Source organism: Plecotus auritus (genome assembly GCF_963455305.1).
Source record: "Plecotus auritus genome assembly, chromosome: 3".
NCBI lineage: Eukaryota > Metazoa > Chordata > Mammalia > Chiroptera > Vespertilionidae > Plecotus > Plecotus auritus.
Window position 1 is genome coordinate 214,703,545 of NC_137772.1, and position 22,693 is coordinate 214,726,237.

At 36.1% G+C, this 22,693-nt stretch overlaps 1 protein-coding gene across 4 annotated transcripts in view; it reads left to right on the forward strand.

Annotated features, from left to right (window-relative positions):
* WASHC4 (WASH complex subunit 4) overlaps window positions 1–22,693 on the forward strand; it is a 60,060-nt gene that overhangs the window by 29,921 nt on the left and 7,446 nt on the right. For all 4 annotated transcript variants that reach the window (XM_080662900.1, XM_080662901.1, XM_080662903.1 and 1 more), the window contains 14 exons: window positions 2,069–2,176; window positions 2,662–2,808; window positions 2,927–3,006; window positions 5,597–5,702; window positions 6,251–6,367; window positions 7,488–7,656; window positions 7,941–8,095; window positions 11,119–11,193; window positions 11,470–11,574; window positions 13,492–13,626; window positions 15,175–15,283; window positions 15,782–15,848; window positions 17,039–17,125; window positions 21,486–21,633. In XM_080662900.1, the coding sequence (XP_080519026.1) occupies window positions 2,069–2,176; window positions 2,662–2,808; window positions 2,927–3,006; window positions 5,597–5,702; window positions 6,251–6,367; window positions 7,488–7,656; window positions 7,941–8,095; window positions 11,119–11,193; window positions 11,470–11,574; window positions 13,492–13,626; window positions 15,175–15,283; window positions 15,782–15,848; window positions 17,039–17,125; window positions 21,486–21,633 (1,608 nt within the window). The remainder of the gene's footprint in view (window positions 1–2,068; window positions 2,177–2,661; window positions 2,809–2,926; window positions 3,007–5,596; window positions 5,703–6,250; window positions 6,368–7,487; window positions 7,657–7,940; window positions 8,096–11,118; window positions 11,194–11,469; window positions 11,575–13,491; window positions 13,627–15,174; window positions 15,284–15,781; window positions 15,849–17,038; window positions 17,126–21,485; window positions 21,634–22,693) is intronic.

The following is a 22,693-nucleotide window of genomic DNA, read 5'->3' on the forward strand; positions in this document are numbered from 1 at the left end:
AAATTTGACATTCTGATTATATGAGAATAACAAGTTATGGGAAAGTGTACTTACCTCTCAGTTGGATAAAGGGACTAGCCACTGAAAGAAATTTATGATTAACATTCTATGAATAGCCAATATATTGAAACTATATTAAAAGTTAACATGTAACGAGACAGAAAAGGAAAAGGTAGTCTAAGTATTAGTAAAGATTTACTTGTGGAAGTTTAAGCATGTTGTATGAGTTAAAAAAATAATACCCATGGAGCATTATCCATTATTTTGTGGTGTTCAAATGCACATGAGGATAGCCAAGATGTGGCTGTTTATTTTGTAATTTAGAGAAAGTGCTGTAATCTTGTGATTTGAATAGTTGTCTATTTATAGGAGTGGTCAAATAAATTAAGAACCAGAGTATACTTCTGGAAATATGGTAAAGTATTTCTTAGCTTACTCTATATAATTAAAAGTAAAAGCCCCTTTAAGCAGGAGAGTCTACGTAACCTCTTTTAAAAATTGAATTTAAGCAGGAGAGTCTACGTAACCTCTTTTAAAAATTGAAATTAAGAGACACTGCTAGTAATGCTTTTATGTTAGCTTAGGAAATAGAGATTTTTTTTTTTTGAGATTGTGCCTTTGGATTTTTAGTTTTTTACTCTTAAGAAAATGTTATCAGTTATATTTAATTTTTAACAAATATAAATACAGAAGTGTATATCAGCATAATTAAAAATAATAAATACTAAAAAGCTATCATCCCAATTAAGAAATAGAATATTATCTATATTTTCAAAGCCCCCTGTGTTGTCTCTCCCTGATTGCATCTTACCCTGTCCCCTCAGGAAACCATTGTCCTGAATTTTATCCTTATCATTCCCTTGTTTTTATTTTTAGTTTACCACATAAGGATGAATCTATAAACCATTCATTGTTCAGTTATATATGTTTTTGAAGTTTATATTAATGGAATAATTCTTCATGTATTCTTTGACTTGTCTTTTTAAAATTTTTTTTTCTTTATTGATTAAGGTATTACATATGTGTCCTTATCCCCGTTTTGCCCCCCCCCCCCCCCCCTCACTCATGCCCTCACCCTCCTGGTGTCTGTCCATTGGTTAGGCTTATATGCATACATACAAGCCCTTTGGTTGATCTCTCCCCCTTACCCCCACCCTCTCTTACCTTCCCTCTGAGGTTTGACAGTCTGATCGATGCTAAGCCAGTCAGAGAAAGATAAATATCACATGATCTCACTCATTTGTGGTATATAGTGAACAACATAAACTGATGAACAAAAACAGATCCAGTGACTTGCCTTTTTTTTTAACTCAAAATTTTGTATTTGAACTTATCCATATTGAAATGAACAGCTGTAGTTCTGAACTTTCCATTGCTGTGTAGCTTTCCTGTGGATGAATTTTTGGGTTGCTGTCATTTTTGTATATGTCTTTTGGTGTACTTGTGCCAGAGTTTTTCTGAGGTATTATATAGAAGTGGATTGTGTTATGTACCTGGTCAACTTTTCAGGATGATGCCAAATTATTTTCCAAAGTAGTTATATCTCTTTAAATACCTCCCACAATATATTAGACTTCCCATTGTTCCCCAACTGACCAATATTGGTATTATAAGGCTTATTTATTTTTGACAAATTAGTGTATATAAGTGGTATTGATTATGATTTTTAATGTTTTTTCCTGATTATTAATGATAGTATCTTTTCAAAATTTAGTAACTTTCTTTTGTGAAAAATCTGTTCATGTCTTTCGTTCAGTTTTATATTGAATTACATGTCTTTAAAAAATATTTCATGCACTTGGGGTCTTTAATATTCTAACTACTAATCCCTTGTGTATGGCAAATATTTTCTCATACTTTGGCTTGCCTTTTCATTTTCTTTATAGTGGTTTTTGATGAACAGAAATTCTTAATTGTATTATACTTGAATTTACCAGTCTTACCCTTTATGGTAGTACTTTTTGCATCTCATTTATAAGTTCTCTAGCCCAAGGTAATAAAAATATTCTGTAATTTTGCCTAAAAGTTTTAAGGTAATTTTTTCAAAATTACTTCTGGTCTTTTTTAGGCCATAGAGCATATGTTCTACAGGAGAAGCATGGTTGTGGCTGATTCAGTTTCACATATAACACAGCACCTTCAACATCAGGCTCTTAATTCCATTTCTGTGGCCAAGGTATGAAAGTTGTTATATATTCAGCATAATTAGCTGTTTAGTTTATTCTTCTGTTGCTTTATATGTGTTTTCTGGTTCAGCCTGTTACTCCATTCCTTCAAACACAATATTCTTGTTTATTTATCTCCACAGTACTTTGTGATTTTTACTAGAGTGTAATAAATTAACACATTAAAAAATGATAATGTATGTAGTTTTAAATTATGATGCATCTTTTTAAAAGAAAATATTTCCTTATTAAATTAATAATGGAAATCTTAAAGTATGTCTGATACAGATTTGCTGTCCCTAACAATGCTAATCAATAATGTTACATAAGTAATAAAGCACACAACAGTGTCAGAAGACGCTCAACAGGGAAAGTATTGTTGAAGCTCTCTTACTGTGAATCATGGAAAAGATTATTGAGAAGATTTTCTTTAGAATCTTTTGTTATTGCCTCAGAAGTAAAGCTAATATGTCCTGTTTTCTCTTTTATCTTTAAGAAAAGAGTAATTTCTGACAAAAAATATAGCGAACAGCGTCTTGATGTGCTTTCTGCTTTAGTTTTGGCTGAAAACACTCTAAATGGACCAAGCACAAAGCAAAGACGCCTTATTGTTTCTTTGGCACTTAGTGTTGGCACACAGTTGGTAAGTGTATTGCTATTATCTAATAAAAATGAGATCTGAGATTTCATAGTTTTCTTCTCATTGACCCTGTTCTTATTTTGACTGCAACTTCTCTGCCTTTTTTCCTCTTCCCTGATAGAAAACATTTAAAGATGAAGAACTCTTTCCACTTCAAGTAGTCTTGAAAAAGCTGGATCTTATCAGTGAACTTAGAGAAAGGTAAGTAGGGATTTATAATAATATTCAAAAGGTGGGGTTAATGCCCTGGCCTGTGTAGCTCAGTTGGTTGAGTGTCGTCCTGTGCACCAAAAGGTTGCCAGTTTGATTCCTGGTCAGGACACATGCCTGGGGGCATGCTGGAGGCAGCAGATCATTTCTCACTCACATCTATGTTTCTCTCTCTCAAAATATATATATAAAAGGCTAATATGCTAAGTGTCCTTATCTCTGTCTAGGTAATGATGTTATGTAGCAATGCCTGGCTTCCTCTCCCTAGCGATGACTAGCCTCCTTGCAGTTTCTTCAGCCCAGGAACGGGATTTGCTTGATAGCCAGGTGCAAACACTTTACACTGTAACCAAATTTCTGTGAAGCATTTTCCCATGCCTCATCTCATTTGATCCTCAAAGAAGTCCTGGAGTAGGTAGATAGGAGACTCGGTAGAATCCTATTTTCTTTTCATTAGCTGGAAAACGGAGATTTAGAAAGCTTAGAAGCTTGACCCGACTGAAAAGAAGTAGTAAATGGTGGACCTTGAAAATGACTTCAGGTTTTCTCACTGTGCAGAATATGGTCAAATGCTGCTGCAGTTAAATATTTTATTCTTTGTTCTCCCTGTGTGATCTACAATAATAATCTGCTTCATGTTGATATTTACTGCTGTGTTGCTGACAATTACCTGAAAGAGAAGTTGGGGTGCTTTACTGGGCTGGAAAAAGTTTAGCTAAGTCAGAAAGCATGTCTAATTAAGCAAATTTGTTCTGTATCTATAAAAGGCTAAGTTGACTCGCACATGCGCAATACATATAAAGCTCTTGCTAGCTCCAATCGCACCTCTGTGTTTTGATCTGTCATTGTCAATTGTGAATTTGGTTGACACCTCTCTTATAGAGAAAGGGTGAATAGCGATATTAAAATATTTCTTCTAATTAATTCCCTTTCAGTGTGCACAAATTTGTGCACTGGGCTACTAGTCAATTATAAAAATCTTAAAAGGAAAAAAATGGTGGGGCTAATGGAGACATCAATTGTCTTTTTAGCATAGCAAGAGGAGAAATGTAACCCAGGTAGACCATTAGTTCCTCTCTGCAATTTCTTAAGCATGACTAGAATTAGACTGTTACCAGGGATCATGTTTCTTTAGCTTTGCTCCTATAGTAAGGATATAGCTCCTGGAAGAACTCACAGGAGAGACCACATGTTGTAGCCGTGAGAGCATTTGGAGGACCCTGATGCTCATTGTGATTGTTGTGATGGCTATCTATAGTGGACGTTTAAAATTGTTGCTTTTTCATAAGGCTTCATCTGTTTGTGAGAGGCTTAGAGATCCATGTCAAATAGTCTTCTGTAATTTTATTTTGAGATCTGAATTTGAATTACATTGTTGGTAGCCAGTCACTAAGATGAATTAGTTTTGGGAAGGCTTGTTTTGTAACTCCTGTGGCTTGATTTATTTATTTTTAACTAAAGAGTAAGGGAAAAGGAGTCTTCTGAATTTTATTTCCCAGCCAAATTAAGGTTACAGCACAATTTCCATTTAATGTTCATATTTACAACAATATTTCTGTTCTGAGAAGCTGAAATTTTTTAGTTAGTGGCATTTAACAGCCAATCCCTGGAAGTAACGCCAGTGGTCTTGATCTGGCATCTAGAAGGGTTCAGGAAACCTGGAGAAGGGGCTGTGCATAAATTAGAGTCCAGAGATGAAACATAATTTTGAAAGGCATTTTGGGGGGCAGAGGAGCCTGGCTAAAGAAACCAAGTTCTCCTTGTCTCAGGACCCCTTGCTTTTTATTAACACTATTTGTCCTAAGGCAAAGTGGAGATATACACATCAAAGGCCAGCGTTGGGTACAGAATCCATTGTCAGATTGGGGAATAGCCTACGGCTGTTCAGGTGTTGGGCCAGTAGGAGGCAATAACATATATATTAAGATGCTCTTAGCTGTCTGGCAGCAAGCAATCATCCTTTTTAGGTTTGGGGAAATGCCTTTAGCCATTCCCAACTGGTGATAACATATGTGACTCAGCCCTTGTTGAGTCCCCATGTTCCATCAACCTTTTGATGAAACTCTTGCAATTATGACATGCTGGAACTGGCTTCCGGCAGGAAGAAATACTGAATCGGCTTCTTTATAAGATATTTAATGATCATTTTGTTGCCCCATAAGATATGAACTAGTCAGTTGCAAAGATTGTAGATATATTAACTATAACTAGTTTCTGTTTTTCTTTTGGTCATAGTTTTTAAAAAGGCTTTGCTGTTCAGTTTTGAGACAGGTAAAAGGTGCATGTGATTCAAGTATTGTAAGTGTAGACATATAAGATGACATTGAAAATGTATTTTAAAATCTTCTATTTAAAAGTTATATTGTTTTTCACATATTCTTTAAAGCTAAAGCATGTGTGCAGAATTCTGAAACTGCCAGGTATTAGAGTATTTTGTTACCTTTGTTCAATTTGAAACATTTTGTGGCTTTTCCGTAATAATTTTGGGTTAAGTGATGTAGGGGACACAAAAATGAGTAAGGAGCTAGTTTTGGAGGAGTACTTCAATTTTGGTACCATTAATTACTCTTTTACTTTGTAGAGTGCAAGCACAGTGTGACTGTAGTTTTTTATACTGGCATCGAGCTGTCTTCCCAATTTATTTAGATGACGTATATGAAAATGCTGTTGATGCAGCCAGATTACATGTAAGTAAAGGATAATATAAAGAATAAACCCATCACTTTTTAATCACTGTACAAACTATTCTAATTAGTTTTAAAATAGATCAGTTGATTTAATAAATCATTTTAAAATTGACTGTTAATGCTGTTTTATACATTGGTGTGCATAGTCAATAGCATTTATACAGGCTATAGTTAAATTTCATATTAATACTTAGTAAATTAATTTTAATATATTTAACACTTTCCCTCATATTCCTAATTCTCATTTTTTTGATTTTAGTTTATGTCAATTATTTAGACCTTTGTATTTCTGTATGGAAAGAAATGTATTTTGAATGCTCAAAATAGGAAAGAGTAAGTGAATGTGAATTTTTTGCATATTTAAAACAGATACTTTAGAGACTAAAATCTGACTCATTTAGGAAAGGAAGGCAGTCATGTATAAAAAGAGAAAGCAATTAGCCTTCAGAGTGAGGTTTTGTCTTTCAAGATAGATAATTAACTTTTGTAATATTTAGATTAGAGACCTGGCTTTTATAAATTCATGCACATTCTCATTTTCTTCTTAGTACATGTTCAGTGCTTTACGGGACTGTGTACCTGCTATGATGCATTCAAGACATTTGGAGTCCTATGAAATACTTCTGGATTGCTATGACAAGGAAATTATGGAAATTTTAAATGAGGTAACATCATATTTGAGATTGAAAAACTTAGAACATGTATTTGGAATGCAATGTTTGGAAAAACATTTTGGATTGAAGCAGGCTTTCACATATTTAAAATCATTTATAAATCACTTTCTAGAGCAAAGAAACCATTTTTAGTTATAGTATCACTATTGTGCTCAATTGGTCTTTATTTTCTAATTTTTTATATAGCGATCCAGAGTAGAAATTTGGAAAATTTTCTTTATTTTAGTAAATACTATATTTATATTTAAATTTCTGTTTATTAGAAGAATGCAGATACAAAATTGGTGTGAATATTGAATGCTACTAATAATAATACACTTAAGACAACTTAACTGTCAATATTTTATTAAACTCATTTGGAGAGCTACTGACTAAAAGGAGGACATTATATATTTGAAAGATTTATTTGTGTAGCAGAAATAATTCAAATGCAATATAGTACATCCTCCTCTGTTTGAAGTATTATAAACACCGTTATCTTTAAAATTAAAGTTCCATCTATTATTTTTATTTGGAAGGAGTAATTAAAAATGAGTAAACTTCACAATATAAACCTTATTCAGGTTTGATAAAGTTATGTAAAATTTTCATAATTTCTTCTATTAAATATTATTTAGAAAATATGACATGACAGTATTTAGAACTCCATAGTAGACCAGAAAAGATGATTAATTTCATTACTTTTAGCTCAATGAGTTTTGTGATTTTTAATGATTATTTTAAGGAAGCTTTAAAAATATTTCTTCTCTTCCATTTTTTCAAGATTTTTTTGTTGTTGCTTGTTCCCATAAATCTTATGCTCATGTTTCTTGTAATGAAGCCATTGGCATTAGCTATTGATTTCCTTTCAAGGATGTTAAAGTATTAATGAAAATAAAAACTTAGAGTTTAACTGCTTCCTGGACAGAAAAATCATTGGTTTAAAATGGAGAGCAAAATAATTTTCACTTTCCCAATAAAAATAGTATTTTACCATAGAGTATTTGGATCCTTAAACCAGTTGGACAAATTTTTCAACATTGCACTGATTATAAAATGCTAATGGTTAAAGCATAGACAGAACAGTATAATTGAATTATTGTGAAAAATTAAGATATTATTTTGTGAATAGCACTTGCTGGACAAGTTGTGCAAAGAAATAGAGAAGGATCTGCGACTTTCTGTGCATACTCATTTAAAGCTGGATGACCGAAACCCTTTCAAAGTTGGCATGAAAGATCTGGCCCTTTTTTTCTCTCTGAATCCAATTCGGTTTTTCAATCGTTTCATTGACATTCGAGGTGAGTGTTCTGCTTTCCTTCTGAAAGTCATATTCTATATCTTTTTGCCCTCACTATAATAGAACAAATAACAAAAATGAAACTTTGGTCTTATATCCTTTTTAGTATTAGTCCATTATTTAATTCCTTTTTGTTTGTGTATTTTTATTTTCCTAGCATCTTATTTAGAAAAAGGAAATTTAATGTTCAAAGACAGGTTGTTTCCTTTTTAATTTCATTTCTCTTTTCTATCATTTCATGAATCTGAAATTTTTTGAAAAAAACTTTTTTTTTTTTTTTTTTAGCTTATGTAACTCACTACCTAGATAAGACGTTCTACAATCTTACAACAGTAGCTCTTCATGACTGGGCCACTTACAGTGAAATGAGAAATTTAGCTACTCAGCGCTATGGATTGGTTATGACAGAAGCACATCTTCCTAGTCAGACTCTGGAACAGGTATGGTATAAAATGTTTCTAGCATAGTCTGATTGTAGCATAACATTTCTTTAAGAAATCTTTTTTTAACTTTATTATTACATGTTTATTTTTTAAGAAAAAATTTGCTTTATAAAATCTCATACTTAAGAATAAAAAATTAAGATAGTGCTAATTTGCTTTATGAGAGAAATTACCATAGGCTTCCTGTTTACACTTCACCTTTTGGTGAACATTTGAAATACAGGCATTCCTCAGAGATATGCAGGTTTGATTCTAGACCATTGCAGTAAAAGTGAATATCCCAGAAAAGCAAGTCACACACATGTTTTGGTTTCCTAATGCATATAAAAGTTATGTGTACACTATACTGTAATCTAAGTGTGCAATAGCATATGTCTTAAAAAAACAACGTACATACCTTAATTTAAAATACTTTTTGCTATAATATGCTATCATCTGAGCTTGTTGAAAAATGGCACTGGTAGACTTACTTGACCAAGCAGGTTGCCACAAACATTTAGTTTGTAAAAATGCAGTATGTAGAAAGTGTAATAAAGCGAAGCACAGTAAAGTGAGGTATGCCTGTGCATATAGGTTTTGATATAGCTTCCCAGAAACATATTGGGATATCCAGGTGATTTCTGCAGAATTATAAAAATTTTAGTCAAGGACACACAACTGATTGTAAACCTAGATATCTATATCATAAAAGGCCTGTGGTTGTGATGCCATCATGGCGTCACTACCAACTACTGGACTCACCAGGAGGTGCATTGATGGGTCCCGCGTGGCTGCAACGGGCAGGACTTCTGGGTCCCATGGTGGCTGTGGTGGGTGGGACTTCTGGAGCGTTGCAGGGCACCGGGAGCATCCGCTGAGCGTGCGAGGCTTCGTGGGGTGGCGGACATGGCCCTGATGGCAGGTTAGGCCTAGTGGACCCTACATGTGCACAATTTAATCGTGCGCTGGGCCTCTAGTAATATATAAACTTCAATATCTTAGGAAAAATGCTTAAATTTATCTATAATAATAAAAGTGTAAGATGCAAATTGACCTAATGGCCAAACAGCAGAATGACTGTCTGGACAACCATGCTATGACATGCACTGGTGCCAGGCCAGCCAAGGCGGGTGTGATATGATTGGTTGGGGGGCCCGCCATCTCCCCACCATCGCCCCACAGAAGGAGGCTTAGGCCACTGGCCAGTGGGGCAATCAATTGGGGGGACTTTGCGATCGCCCTCAAGAGGGAGGCCCAGGCCACCCTCTGCGGGGCGATTGATCGGGGGGCTCCGAGGAACTAGGGGTGTGTGGCGGTGGACACGGGCAGCGCCAGGCCAAGGCGGGTGTGGGTGGGGGAGGAGGGGTGGGGCCGCGAGGCAGCCAGGGCTGCGAAGGCCTACCCTTGCGCAAATTTCATGCATCGGGCCTCTAGTACATTATAAATGTATTTGTTCTTAAAATGAGTGCTCCGAAGCATTTAGCTTCACTAATTCAGCGAGCAAATTTCAATATGGCAGTTATCTCATAAGTGCAGAGGTTTTCTTTCAGTTAATTAGCATATATTTCTAAGATAATCCAGATAATATTTACCAAAAATCATTTATTCCAAAATTTAAGGATCATAATTTTTCCTTCATCTCACTACATATAGGAACCATTTCTGGAATTAGTAGGTATATCTTTTCATTCATTTATTTATGTTTAATATTTACTGAAAACATGCTGGCACTGAATTGTGTTTAGGGATAAAAAAATAGAAATAGTCTCTGCTCATGTACTTACAGCCTAGTGGGAGAAGGAATGAGCAAACAAACAGAAAAAGAATGCATAAACACAGTTTTAACTTAAAACATGAGGAAAGCTATAATGAAAACTTTATCAAAGGGCTATTTTGAACCCTAATTAGAAAGGCTGTAGAACAATTTATGAGATACCATTAGGTGTTAGAGTAGTAACTGAGACTGAAGGTTTCTTAATCATTCTTAACGAGGGGTTCATTAAAGGTGGTCTAGTGTAATTAAAGGAAGCATAAGGATTTGGAATTAGACTTTCTAAAACCCTGGCTTCTGACTCTTCCTAGCTATTTGACCTTGAAGAACTCCCTTGGCTTCATTTTTATTCAGGTGTGGGATTTAGAATAATACCTTATTTTTTGAGAATTATATGTAAAGAACCTTGCACAGTACCTGAAAAGTAATATGTATTTTATAAATATCACATGTCCTGACTACCTTTTAGAATCTGGCCATGGGTTTACTTTGTAAAAAAAAAAAAAAAAGAGGAGATCCCTAGGAAGACAGAAATATTCTCAAGAATGGTGGGGAAATTGTGAGTCATGGATCTTTGAATATTTAAACTTACCTGTTCCTGTGTGTACAAAAGGGATAAGATAAAAACCAGCCAGGTTTCTGCCAGGAGATAGTCCTGATTGTACATGTTAGAAGGCTCTTTTAACCTTTGCTCATACTTTTGCATAGTTGTTTTTTAAATAATTAAAAAGTATCGGGGCCCTGGCTGGTGTGTCTCAGTTGGTTGGAGTGTTGTCCCATATACTGAAAGGTCGTGGATTTGATTCCCAGTCCGGACACATACCCAGGTTGCGGGTTTGATCCCTCGTTGGGTGTGTACAAGAAGCTACTGATCATTTTTTCTCTCTCACATCCATGTTTTTTTTTCTCTCTTCCTCTCTCTCTCCCCTCTAAAAAAAAGAGAATCCTGGGGTGAGGATTAAAATATCTATAATAATGAAAGCAAATGTATATCAACCGAATGGCTGAACAGTGGAATGACTGTCCGGATGTCTTTCTGGACGACCTTCTGGACGAAGCCAGGGCTGCGAAGGCCGAGGCAAGCCGCCACGGCTGCAAGGGCCGAGCCCCTAGCACAAATTGCGTGCATTGGGCCGAGAGAGAGAGAGAGAGAGAGAGAGAGAGAGAGAACAGTATATATTGGGAAATGAATATAAATAGTCACTCTGTTAATACAAGTGTTACTAATTATCTTAATAATAATAGAGCTTCTCTGTGGATTGTTTTGCAGGGCCTGGATGTTTTAGAAATTATGAGAAACATCCATATATTTGTGTCTCGATACCTCTATAATCTTAACAATCAGGTGAGTGGGTCTTAGAATTTTTTTTTTCTTTTAATGTGTGTGGATATATAATAGGAAGGCTGAAGGGTAAAGAATTGAGTCTCAATAGTAAAAATTGGTAAAATAAAGCAAAAAATAATTGTTTAGAGATCATCTTGTTTATTCCTTTGCTTTGATTATATTCTTGAATAACTTTCCAATTAAATTTAATGAAATAGATTCTGAAATTTTTTTGATAACTGATCAGGGATTGCTATGTATTGTGTTGTTATTTAGCACAAATTTGTTTCATTGCAGATTTTTATTGAACGAACAAGCAATAACAAACATTTGAACACTATTAATATTCGGCATATTGCTAATTCAATTCGAACACATGGCACGGGAATCATGAATACAACAGTAAGAATCTTTTTTGGGGGGTTGGGTGGGTAATAGGCTACCGTTCAATTTGTTATTTTGGAAAATAGTGTTTTCATAGAATATTCTGGTCAGTATACACTACTACCTATTTATATTGGAATTTTCATTTTTCTGGTTGGTATAATTAAAATACACTAAAATTGTGTTGGATGTGATAGAAGCTCTGTGACACAAAATGCACTTTACAATATCTTACCATCTGAGGGTCATCATTTATAAAAAGCAATAGAGATTTGAGAGCATCAGCATAAAGTTATATGTCTGTGTGGATTGTCTGATATTTTCTGAAAGTTGCTTTTGAAAGGGAATCATTGATAACAGAATCATTTATGCTGTTTTTTTTGGGGGGGGGCTTACTAATTATTTGATATCCTTAAGAATAGCAATTTACTCAAAGTATTTTGAATCTTAGAAATGGGCATCAATCACTTGAAGAAATCACTTGAACTTGTATGCTGTTTTTCCTTCTATGGAAGAAGAGAAGCCTTTGAATTTGCCTGGTTTTCAGGGCATACTTATTTCTCCTTGAGGAAAAAGAATGTGAATGCTTAAGTAGTAAAATGTTATAAACATATTTGGGAGTAAGGGAATAGAGAGAAGTTATGTAACTGGAAAATTATATAGGGACCTTTGTAGTATATAGTGGGGGAGCCATTGAAGTATTTGAGTTGGTAAGTGATACAATTGGAGCTTTATGTTAGTGGTTTACCAGTATGGAAATGAAACAGAAAGTCAGTTTCAAATTTAAAATAAGGGAGTCATCCATGTAAAGGTCATGTCTGAATGTTTAAGGATAAATAAACTCTTTATCAAATATTCATATAATAGATATAATTATGCACATATTTTACATGTAAGGCATTTTATATGTAAGGCACTGTGCTAGGCATTAGGGTGACAAAAGCAGACATTTCCTACTCTCCTAGTAATTACAGTCTGGCAGGGGATATAGTTGTTAATCAATCACATTAATGAAAGTAAATTCATGGTGTCTGATAATGATATAGTTACCAAAGAAGAATTAAGATTTGAGGCTGGCACAGTTACCCAGTGTTAAGAGTGAGGAAGATAAAGAAGAGACTATTTCTACTAAGACTGCTACTACTAATGCAATCAAGAAAAAAATGCAATTAAGCCCAAGAAGTTCTGAGAAAGCACCCATTTCTGTAACAGGGTAAATGAAGACTCTTAAAAATGGCATACATATGCTAAAACAATTAGTATTTGAAGGTGGTAGGGATGGAATTTAGTACAGGACTTCCATCTTTAGGTCAGAATTAATTATGTTATTTTGACTTTAATCTCAGCTCAAATCTTAATTTTTCAGGGTTTTAGTTGAGGCCTTTTGTTATTCATTCTCAAAGCACCTACACTTCTCAGTTTAGAAATTATTGCAGTTGAGATTTAATAACTTCTTTAACGTATACTTGTTTAAATGTCTGTCACTCCTGTTAGACTATAAACTTCGTGACGAGAACTGTGTCTTACATAACTTTCATGTAAGAAGTGCTCAGAATGATAAATAATTGCATGTTTACTGTCTTTAGTATCATTTTAGATATGAATGTTAGTAATAAGTAATCTTATACATGGAGAAACAGAAACTTCTGACTGGTTTATGACTTAAAACAAGAGTGTTGAATCTGATACTGTGATTCTTTCTAAAGTTCTTAGTTCTATTATGAAAGTATTTTCCATTTCTTTTCCTTTTGTAGTAAACATATTTAAGGGGAATTCATAGAAAGTTCTGTAAAGTTAGGGAATAAAAATTTTTATTTAAATATCTCAGGTCCAATGTAAATTAGACTTTATAAATATTAGATTTTATGATATAAATAGTTATTCAGTAATATTGATTTAAAATTAATTTTTATATTAATTTTTCCAATTTTATAGGTTAATTTCACGTACCAGTTTTTGAAAAAGAAGTTCTATATATTTAGCCAGTTTATGTATGATGAACATATCAAATCCAGATTGATTAAAGACATTCGATTTTTCAGGGAAATCAAGGACCAAAATGATCATAAGGTATTTTACATAATCTTTTTAAGGCAGTTCAGTTCAACTGTGTGTGTATAGCAAATGGTTAACAAAAATGGAGAAATACTATACATACTGTTTTACAGTGTGCGAGAAATACTCTACATACTGTTTTACAGTGTGCTTATTACATGTCAGTACACATAAATCCACCTCGTTCTTTTTAAGAGTTGATAGTAAAGAAGTATACCGAAACTTATTTAACTTTCTCCCACTGATGAATATTTAGTTTTTTTTGTTTTGTTTTGTTTTGTTTTTATCATTTTTCAGTGTTACAAACAGGTAGCATCCTTATCTGTGTGTTCAGAGACTATTTCTGAAAGACATACTCCTTGAAGAGAAATTTTTAGGGCAAAGAATGTGTGTATTTAATATTTGGATACATACTGTACCAATTGACATCCCAACCTATCTATAGCTATAAAAGGCCAATATGTGAAGTCCCCACGGGAATTCAACCGGGAGACCGGGAGTTCTATTGCTCGCTGTGACGTGCTCTGACCACCAGGGGGCGGCAGCCGGCATCTGGCAGCTGGCAGCCAGGGAAGGGAGGCCCCAGCCGGCAGCCGGAAGGCCCCGATTGGCCCTGATCACTGGCCAGGCCTAGGGACCCTACCCCTGCACGAATTTCGTGTACCAGGCCTCTAGTAATTTATAAGAATGCTGTTTTCTCTACATCCTCCAGGCTGAGTTTTCTCAGTGAGGTAAAGAATTATAAGTGGTAACAGTACAGAGGCACATAGCCACTTGGATAGAGAACCAGTAGCCTTAGTTGAGTCATACATTTGATTTGCCACATCTAGAACTATTTTAATTACCCTTCTTAAGCATCACTTAGTTCCAACTGTCTTATATACTAGTTGGTAGTTCTCTTCAATGTCAGAGCAGAAAAATACTGCTTTCTTGTAAAATGATAAAATTATAGATTATAGTTACCAGATAATTATATTAACTTTCATTTTTATTGGAATAGAAATTACTAGTATTCAGACAAATAACCATGCTATTGTGTAAGAATTGTTTTCATTTGTTATTAATAAAAATGAGTTATTTCCTATATCTTCTAATCACCTAAGACTTGAAAAATAATTTCCTATTGGTGATAGCTACCAGAAATTTTAGCTTGGCCCAATGTGTGTTATTTGGGAAGAGGGTGTTTTTATAAGTCCCTAATACCTATTCAGCCCACAGAAATGCAGTCACACATCTCTGAACAAATGTTTCTAGGAAGGAGTTGGTTTCCATTTATTTATCTGATAGAATAGGTGTTGGGAGACTAATAATGGTGGTGAGAAACTTAAGTTTGATGACATTAATAATTATTACCCTTAGCTTACGTAAAAAAAATTTTATACTGACTTTGAACATTGGTAGTTTTTGTGCTATAAATTTTCTTATTAGACTTGAGTGATTTGTTAAGCACAATGGAAATACAAAATTAGAGAGGAAAGTGGTATTTGGCATGGTTGATTTGGTAGGCATTTTATACTTTAGGGGTCTTTATTACTAAAGGTAGTCTTTAAATGATCTCTCTAGTATCCATTTGAAAGAGCAGAAAAATTCAATCGAGGCATCAGAAAACTTGGAATAACCCCAGAAGGGCAAAGCTACCTTGATCAGTTCAGGCAACTCATCAGCCAAATTGGTAAGTATAATCACAGTGTTGGGAAATAAAGTACGAATCCCAAGAATCTGTCTCATAAATTAAATATTTCATACAAATAACTTAATATGTGAGTGAGCTTTGCTTTCTTTTACTAGAGTAATTTTCTTATCAAAAGTTTTTCAAGCATGATTAGACTGTTGGTGCAGAAATAATTGATAGACTGACTCAATATGAGAGTGAAGAAATTATAGTAAAAACTTTTTTAATGTAGTCAGCATTTAGTTTATCCCATGAGTTACATTTATTTTTAAAGGATTTAATATAGACGTATATAAGTATGTATATTTATATTTTAAGTGTACAAATATGTAAGTTTCATTTTTATGGAGCAAGGACTGAAATAAAACACAGCTGAATCTTTTGGTACTAAGGAGTGGACACCTTGTAATTGACTACTACATATAACTATATTCCTGATTGCTAGAGTTCAGAGTTATTTGTATAAATATCTGATTTTTTGTGTGTGCAATTTTTAAGGTAATGCTATGGGCTATGTACGAATGATAAGATCTGGTGGCCTTCATTGTAGCAGCAATGCCATTAGGTATGGATAAAATATCACTTTTGCCTTGTTTATTCCATTTAAAATGTTTATGTTACTTAAATCTATTCTAAAATTGTACAAGTTTTTTTCTTGTTGATGTAATTTGATATAAAAAATGGAAGAAAACTATTCTACTAGTTACAATATTTTTCTTCTTAAATTTTAAGATTACAGCAGACTTTTGAAAACCTTTATTTCTCTTAAAGTTATAGTTAACTTATTTTTTATAGTTAATTTATTTTATCAGTACAGTTTATGAATGGCTCTAAAGATTATATGATTTTTAAGGATTAAGATTTGATGATCCTATATAATAAAAGCCTAATATGCTAAGTGCCTGGTCATTCAGTTGGCTGGTCAACCAGTCAAAGCATAATATGCTAATGATATGCTAAGGCTGCTCAACTGCTTGCTGTGATGTGCACTGACCACTAGCAGGCAGAAAGTCAACGGGTCAACCAGTTGCTGTGATGTGCACTGACCATCAGGGGGCAGATCCTCCGACCAGTAGGTTAGCTTGCTGCTGGGGTCTGGCCAATCGGGACTGAGCGAGATGGACCAGACATGCCTGGAGCCCTCCCATTGTCCCTTCCAGCTGGCCAACCTTCCGCGTCTCTCCCTGGCCTCGATCGTGCAACTGGTGGGGTCCCTTGGCCTGGCCTGCACCCTCTCGCAATCTGGGACCCCTCAGAGGATCATGGAAAGCTGGTTTCGGCCCGATTCCACAGGCCAGGCAGAGGGACCCCACTGGTGCACAAATTCGTGCACCAGGTTTCTAGTTCATATATAAATTCAACTTTGGAACTGAAGTGGTGATATTAGTAATATAACTGAAATGCAAAGTTCTTTTCATATATGTAGTTGAAAAAAACATTTTTTAAAAAAATATATTTTTATTGATTTCAGAGAGGAAGGAAGAGGGAGAGAGAGATGGAAACATCCATGATGAAAGAGAATCATGGATTGGCTGCCTCCTGCAAGTCCCCACTGGGGATTGAGCCCACAACCTGGGCATGTGCTCTTGACCAGAATTGAATCTGGGACCTTTCAGTTCGCCGGCCGACACTATTCACTGAGCCAAACCGGCTAGGGCTGTAGTTGAAAAATTTAGATTTCCACAGTACTATTATATGTTTCAATTGTACCTATTTATCTTGCCTTCATAAAGTCTTTCCTAAATTCTTATGTAGATTTGTGCCTGATCTTGAAGATATTATAAATTTTGAAGAATTAGTAAAAGAAGAAGGTCTTGCAGAAGAAACAATAAAAGCAGCAAGGTAATCTCATTTTGGAATAATCTATATTTGGAGATTTATAAAGTATATGTTTATATAAAACTTAAGAAAGACGAGGTTAATATATAAACATGTTACTGTTTTTATTATATAAGTTATGGTCTCAGTTTATATAATGTTTGTTTTTAAGACTGCGATATTCTGAGACCTTTCCAACTTCAATAAAAAGGGATCTTCTAGAACAGCAGTCACCAACCTTTCAGACCTCACAGACCACCGGTGGTCTGCGGACCACTGGTTGGCGACCACTGCTCCAAAGGTTTCCTTAAACCAGTGGTCGCCAACCTTTCGGATCTCACAGACCACCAGTGGTCCACGGACCACTGGTTGGCTACCGCTGTTCTAGAACATACTATTTAATATAGTAGCCACTAGCTACACCCAACTGTTGAACACCTGAAATGTAGCTAGTCCAAATGGAAATGTGCCAAAGTGTAAAGTAAGTATGAAATAAATGCCAAATAGCTGGTTAATAAAATTAATTTCACCTGTTTCTTTTTACCTTTTTATATTTTTATTTGCTAACACTGTTCTAGAATACCAGTCCTTCATTTCATGTAACCTAGATTGGCACTGTCCAGTATGGTAGCTGCAAACACTTAGGACTTTTGAACACTTGAAGTAGGGCTAATGGGACTAGGGAACTGAATTTTAAATTTTATTTCACTTACATTTAAGTAGCTAATGGGCCCTGCTGGCGTTGGTGTGGCTCAGTGGTTGAGCTTCGACCCATGAACCAGCAGTTCACATCAGGGCAGAAGCCCGGTTGTAGGCTCCATCCCCAGTGGTGGCATGCAGGAGGCAGTTGATCAGTGATACTTTCTCACCATCGGTGTTTCTCTCTCTCCCTCTCCCTTCCTCTCTGAACACAATAAAAATATATTAAAAAGTAAATAAATAGCTAATGGCTGTCTTATTGGACTTTGCAGATCTATAGATTTGAGTCAGTAGTGATTTTGGAACATAATTTAAAACTTGAGAGATGGGAATGCAGAACTGAGAAATACTTTAGAAAACTAAGCTTTGTTATTAATAACTAGAGGCCCGGTGCATGAGATTTGTGCACTGATGGGGGCGTCCCTCAGCCCAGCCTGTGCCCTCGCGCAGTCCGGAAGCCCTCGGGGAATGTCCAACTGATGGCTTAGGCCCTCTCCCCATGGAGCCGGCAGTCAAACATCCCTTAGTGCTGCTGCGGAGGTGGGAGAGGCTCCTGCCACTGCCGCTGCACTTGCCAGCCATGAGCCCGGCTTCTGGCTGAGTGGTGCTCCCCCTGTGGGAGTGCACTGATCACCAGGGGGCAGCTCCTGCATTGAGCGTCTGCCCCCTGGTGGTCAGTGCACGTCTTAGTGACCGATAGTTCTGCCGTTTGGTCAATTTGCATATTAGCCTTTTATTATATAGGATATACAGTATATACCCTTTTTTTGATTTCAGAAAGGAAGGGAGAGAAAAACAAATGATTAGAGAGAACCATGGATTGGCTATTCGGTCGATTTGCTTATTAGCTTTTTATTATATAGGATTATAACAGTTTATTGAGTCAGGCATGAAAAGGCAAGGTGGAGACAATTTGAATTTCAGAAAGAATAATGATAGAAATCTATTGTAATATATTGAATAAAATACATTATTACATTGAATAAAAAATAGAAACCATGAGTCATAGTGATGATAAAAGTTGGAGGAGCAGAGGGAAAGTTCCTTTTTACAGAAGAATGCTAACTAATAAAGAAGGGATGAGGAAATTTAGGGGGAAAAATCACTGTTTTGCCATCACTACTATAATACTTGAAAGCAGACAAAAATCATCAGTGAATTCTAAAGTATTTTTGGAGAATAGACTGTTTCATCAAAATTATCCCATAAATTGCTTATTAATAACAAAGAGGAAAAGTATCTTTACAGTGGAGATATTGCTATATTTCACCTTCATCAAGTGATGATCAAACTTAGCATCACCAATAACAGGACATACTACATTATGTGGCATCTTGCTGCAAATGTAATACTTGTAGCAAGTACCTATGTTGTATTCTTGCCAAAAATGCTTATTCTGAATGTATTATGAGGAAACCATTGGAGACATCCAGAATGTTGGGCATTCTACCAAACACCTAGCCTTGACTCTTAAAAAATATCACATGTCATGAAAGACAAAAAAGACAAGAAGACTATTCTAGGTCAGGAGACTAAAGAGACCTGATGACCAAATGCAGTGGATGATCTTTAATCATTATCTTAGATAAGGAAAAAAATAGTGATAAAGGAAGGACATTTGAGGAATAATTGGGGAAATTTGAACATGTATTATATATTTATTTTTTTGGGGGGTATAATAATATGGCTTTGTAGGGAAATGTCTTATTTCTTAATAGATTCATATGCAAGTGTTTATAGGCTAAGTGACATGAGGTCTGCAACGTCTAAATATCCTATATAATAAAAGAGTAATATGCAAATTGACCATCACTCCAACACACAAGATGGCTGCCCCCATGTGGACTCAAGATGGCCGCCACAAGATGGCCAGCAGGGGAGGGCAGTTAGGGGGGACCCAGGCCTGCAGGGGAGAGCAGTTTGAGGGGGGGAACCAGGCCTGCAGGGGAGGGCAGTTAGGGGCAAACAGGCTGGCAGGGGAGCAGTTAGGCATCAATCAGGCTGGCAGGGGAGTGGTTAGGGGGTGATCAGGCTGGCAGGCAGAAGCGGTTAGGGGCAATCAGGAAGGCAGGCAGGCGAGCAGTTGGGAGCCAGCAGTCCTGGATTGAGAGAGGGATGTCCGACTGCCCGTTTAGGCCCGATCCTACCGGGATCGGGCCTAAACGGGCAGTCGGACATCCCTCGAGGGGTCCAGATTGGAGAGGGTGCAGGCTGGGCTGAGGGACACACACCCCCGTGCACGAATTTCGTGCACTGGGCCTCTAGTTTCATGATAAAAGAAAACAAATGTTGACAGAATGTTAAATGGTGAACTAGTGAAAGGTATACAGGTGCCCATTATACTGTATTTTAACTTTTTGATAGGCTTAACTTTTTTTAAAGTAAAAATAGAAAATATGCTGGAAAATTCATGTGTGCATTTTTATGAGAATAAGGTCCCAACACATACAGAAGATTTGCTCTGAAATATCCTGCTAGATAGCTTACTTCACTGCCAAATTAAAGAAGCCAAGAGCAAATAAGCTATTTGAAATTACATGCCCTAAAACAGTGGTCGGCAAACAGCGGCTCACGAGCCACATGTGGCTCTTTGGCCCCTTGAGTGTGGCTCTTCCACAAAATACCACGGCCTGGGCGAGTCTATTTTGAAGAAGTGGCGTTAGAAGAAGTTTAAGTTTAAAAAATTTGGCTCTCAAAAGAAATTTCAATCGTTGTACTGTTGATATTTGGCTCTGTTGACTAATGAGTTTGCCGACCACTGCCCTAAAGTGATTAGAAGAGTTTGTGGCTTGTATATCAAAGAAGAAAATCAGACCATTTTACCTCTTATTAAGTGATGTTATTCTTTTCAAAATTGATGACCTTTAAAAAATATTTTGAAGCAGTTCATTGAGGGCACAATGGGATATTGTCTTTTAAGATCTCCAGATCTGTGCAAAGGAATGGATGACTAACATTAAGTGAAGGAAAGTTCATGGCAGGTGAAGTTAAGTACTATGGGGTTATAATGATGAATTGATGATCTGAATGGAGAGTGAATCTTCCAGAATCATTAGGGGAACTGGAGTAGATTTCAGAGTCCAAGATAAATTAATGTAGGGTAGTGGTTAAAAGGTTAGTAAAGATACCTGCTTATAGGAGGAAGGAATTAGGTAGTTGGATATAGTTGAATTATGTGAGTCTCAGGACATTTCTACCTTCTAGTGCTGGGGGATAATTTGAAAGTAGTAGTAGCTATACATGAGGGATGCAGGAGAAAAAGCAGCTGATGTTTCTGAAGGTTGAATGGGATTCTAAGTTCTTGAAAAAGAACAAGATTTCAGTTGAGGTAAGGAATTGTAGAGAAGAAGCATTAGTGAAAGGATTTAAGATGAAGAGCATTCTATTGAAATGAAATGGAGTTCTACAGGGCTCCTTGACGGAAGAAGAAATACAAAACTCAATATATTTTAAGTGCAAGATGCCCTACATATTCTATTTTAGGGACTAAGTTTAATTAAATAATACTGATCAGCTTCTGTCAATGAGAAAATGAATTCATTCTGAACTCTTAAGAAAATTTATTAGAAATGTCTTAGAAGGTTTGTATTTTTGCATGCTCTTATTTAAGGTGATGAGAGATGGATTTAAATAGTCACACCTTTTTTTGAGAAAGGAACCAAGTAAATAATTTTTTGCATTTTAGGCATTTGGATTCAGTCCTCAGTGATCACACAAGAAATTCTGCTGAAGGCACAGAGTATTTCAAAATGCTTGTAGATGTTTTTGCACCAGAATTTCGAAGGCCAAAGAATATACATCTCCGAAATTTTTATATCATTGTTCCCCCCCTGGTGAGTAATTAAAATGAATTTTTAAAAGTATTAATAAGTAGATCTAATGTCTTTGCAGCAGAGAATGCACACAGCCTGTATTACTATTTCTAGTTGTAGATAAAACTAAATGTGATTTCAGTGAATGTGGCCTAGAATTTTTACTTACTAGCTATGCAGAATGAGATTTATTTATAGTTAAGATAGATTCTTATTTGTTAACTAGAGGCCTGGTGCATGGATTCGTGCATCAGTGGGGTCCTTCAGCCTGGCCTATGGGAGTTGGGCCAAAACCAGCTCTCCAGCATCCCCTGAGGGGTCCCAGATTACGAGAGGGCGGTTCTCGGGTGATGCACTCTGGAATCGGGCTCCCTCCTCTCTGTTTCCGGGTGTGTCACCCGAGAACCGCAGCTGCCAAGTCACCGCAGCTCAGCAGCTTATGCGTTGAGTGTCTGCCCCCTGGTGGTCAGTGCGCATCATGGCTACTGGTCGCTTAGGCTTTTATATATATAGGTAACTGCTGGAGAAACCTAGTGTGATTTAAATTACTTGAGTGTATACCATTACATATATATCATTTTGGGGCTGAATTATATCACATAAGCATTTTAAGTGATTAATGTAGACTAACTTTAATCACATCATGTTTACAGCATGAAGTTATTTCTAACACATCTCTTTAAAAAAAATTTTAAATTGATTTTAGAGGAAGGGAGAGGGAGAGAGGGACAGAAACATCAATGATGAGAATCATTCATCAGCTGTTTCTTGCATGTCCCCTACTGGGGTTCGAGCCTGCAACTGGGGCATGTGCCCTGACTGGGAATCGAACCAGGACCTCCTGGTTCATGGGTCCCGTTCAACTGCTGAGCCAAACCGGCTGGGCTCTACCACATCTCTTAAAAGCATCATGTTAGAGGACGACTTTTCGCTATTCAGTAGTAAATACTAACATCTAGACTAAATTTTTAGTGCTTCCTTATTATAGTACATAGCAGCAGTCGCCAACCTTTTGAACCTCTTGGACCACCAGTGGTCTGTGGATCACCGGTTGGTGACCTCTGGTATATAGTGTGTTCTG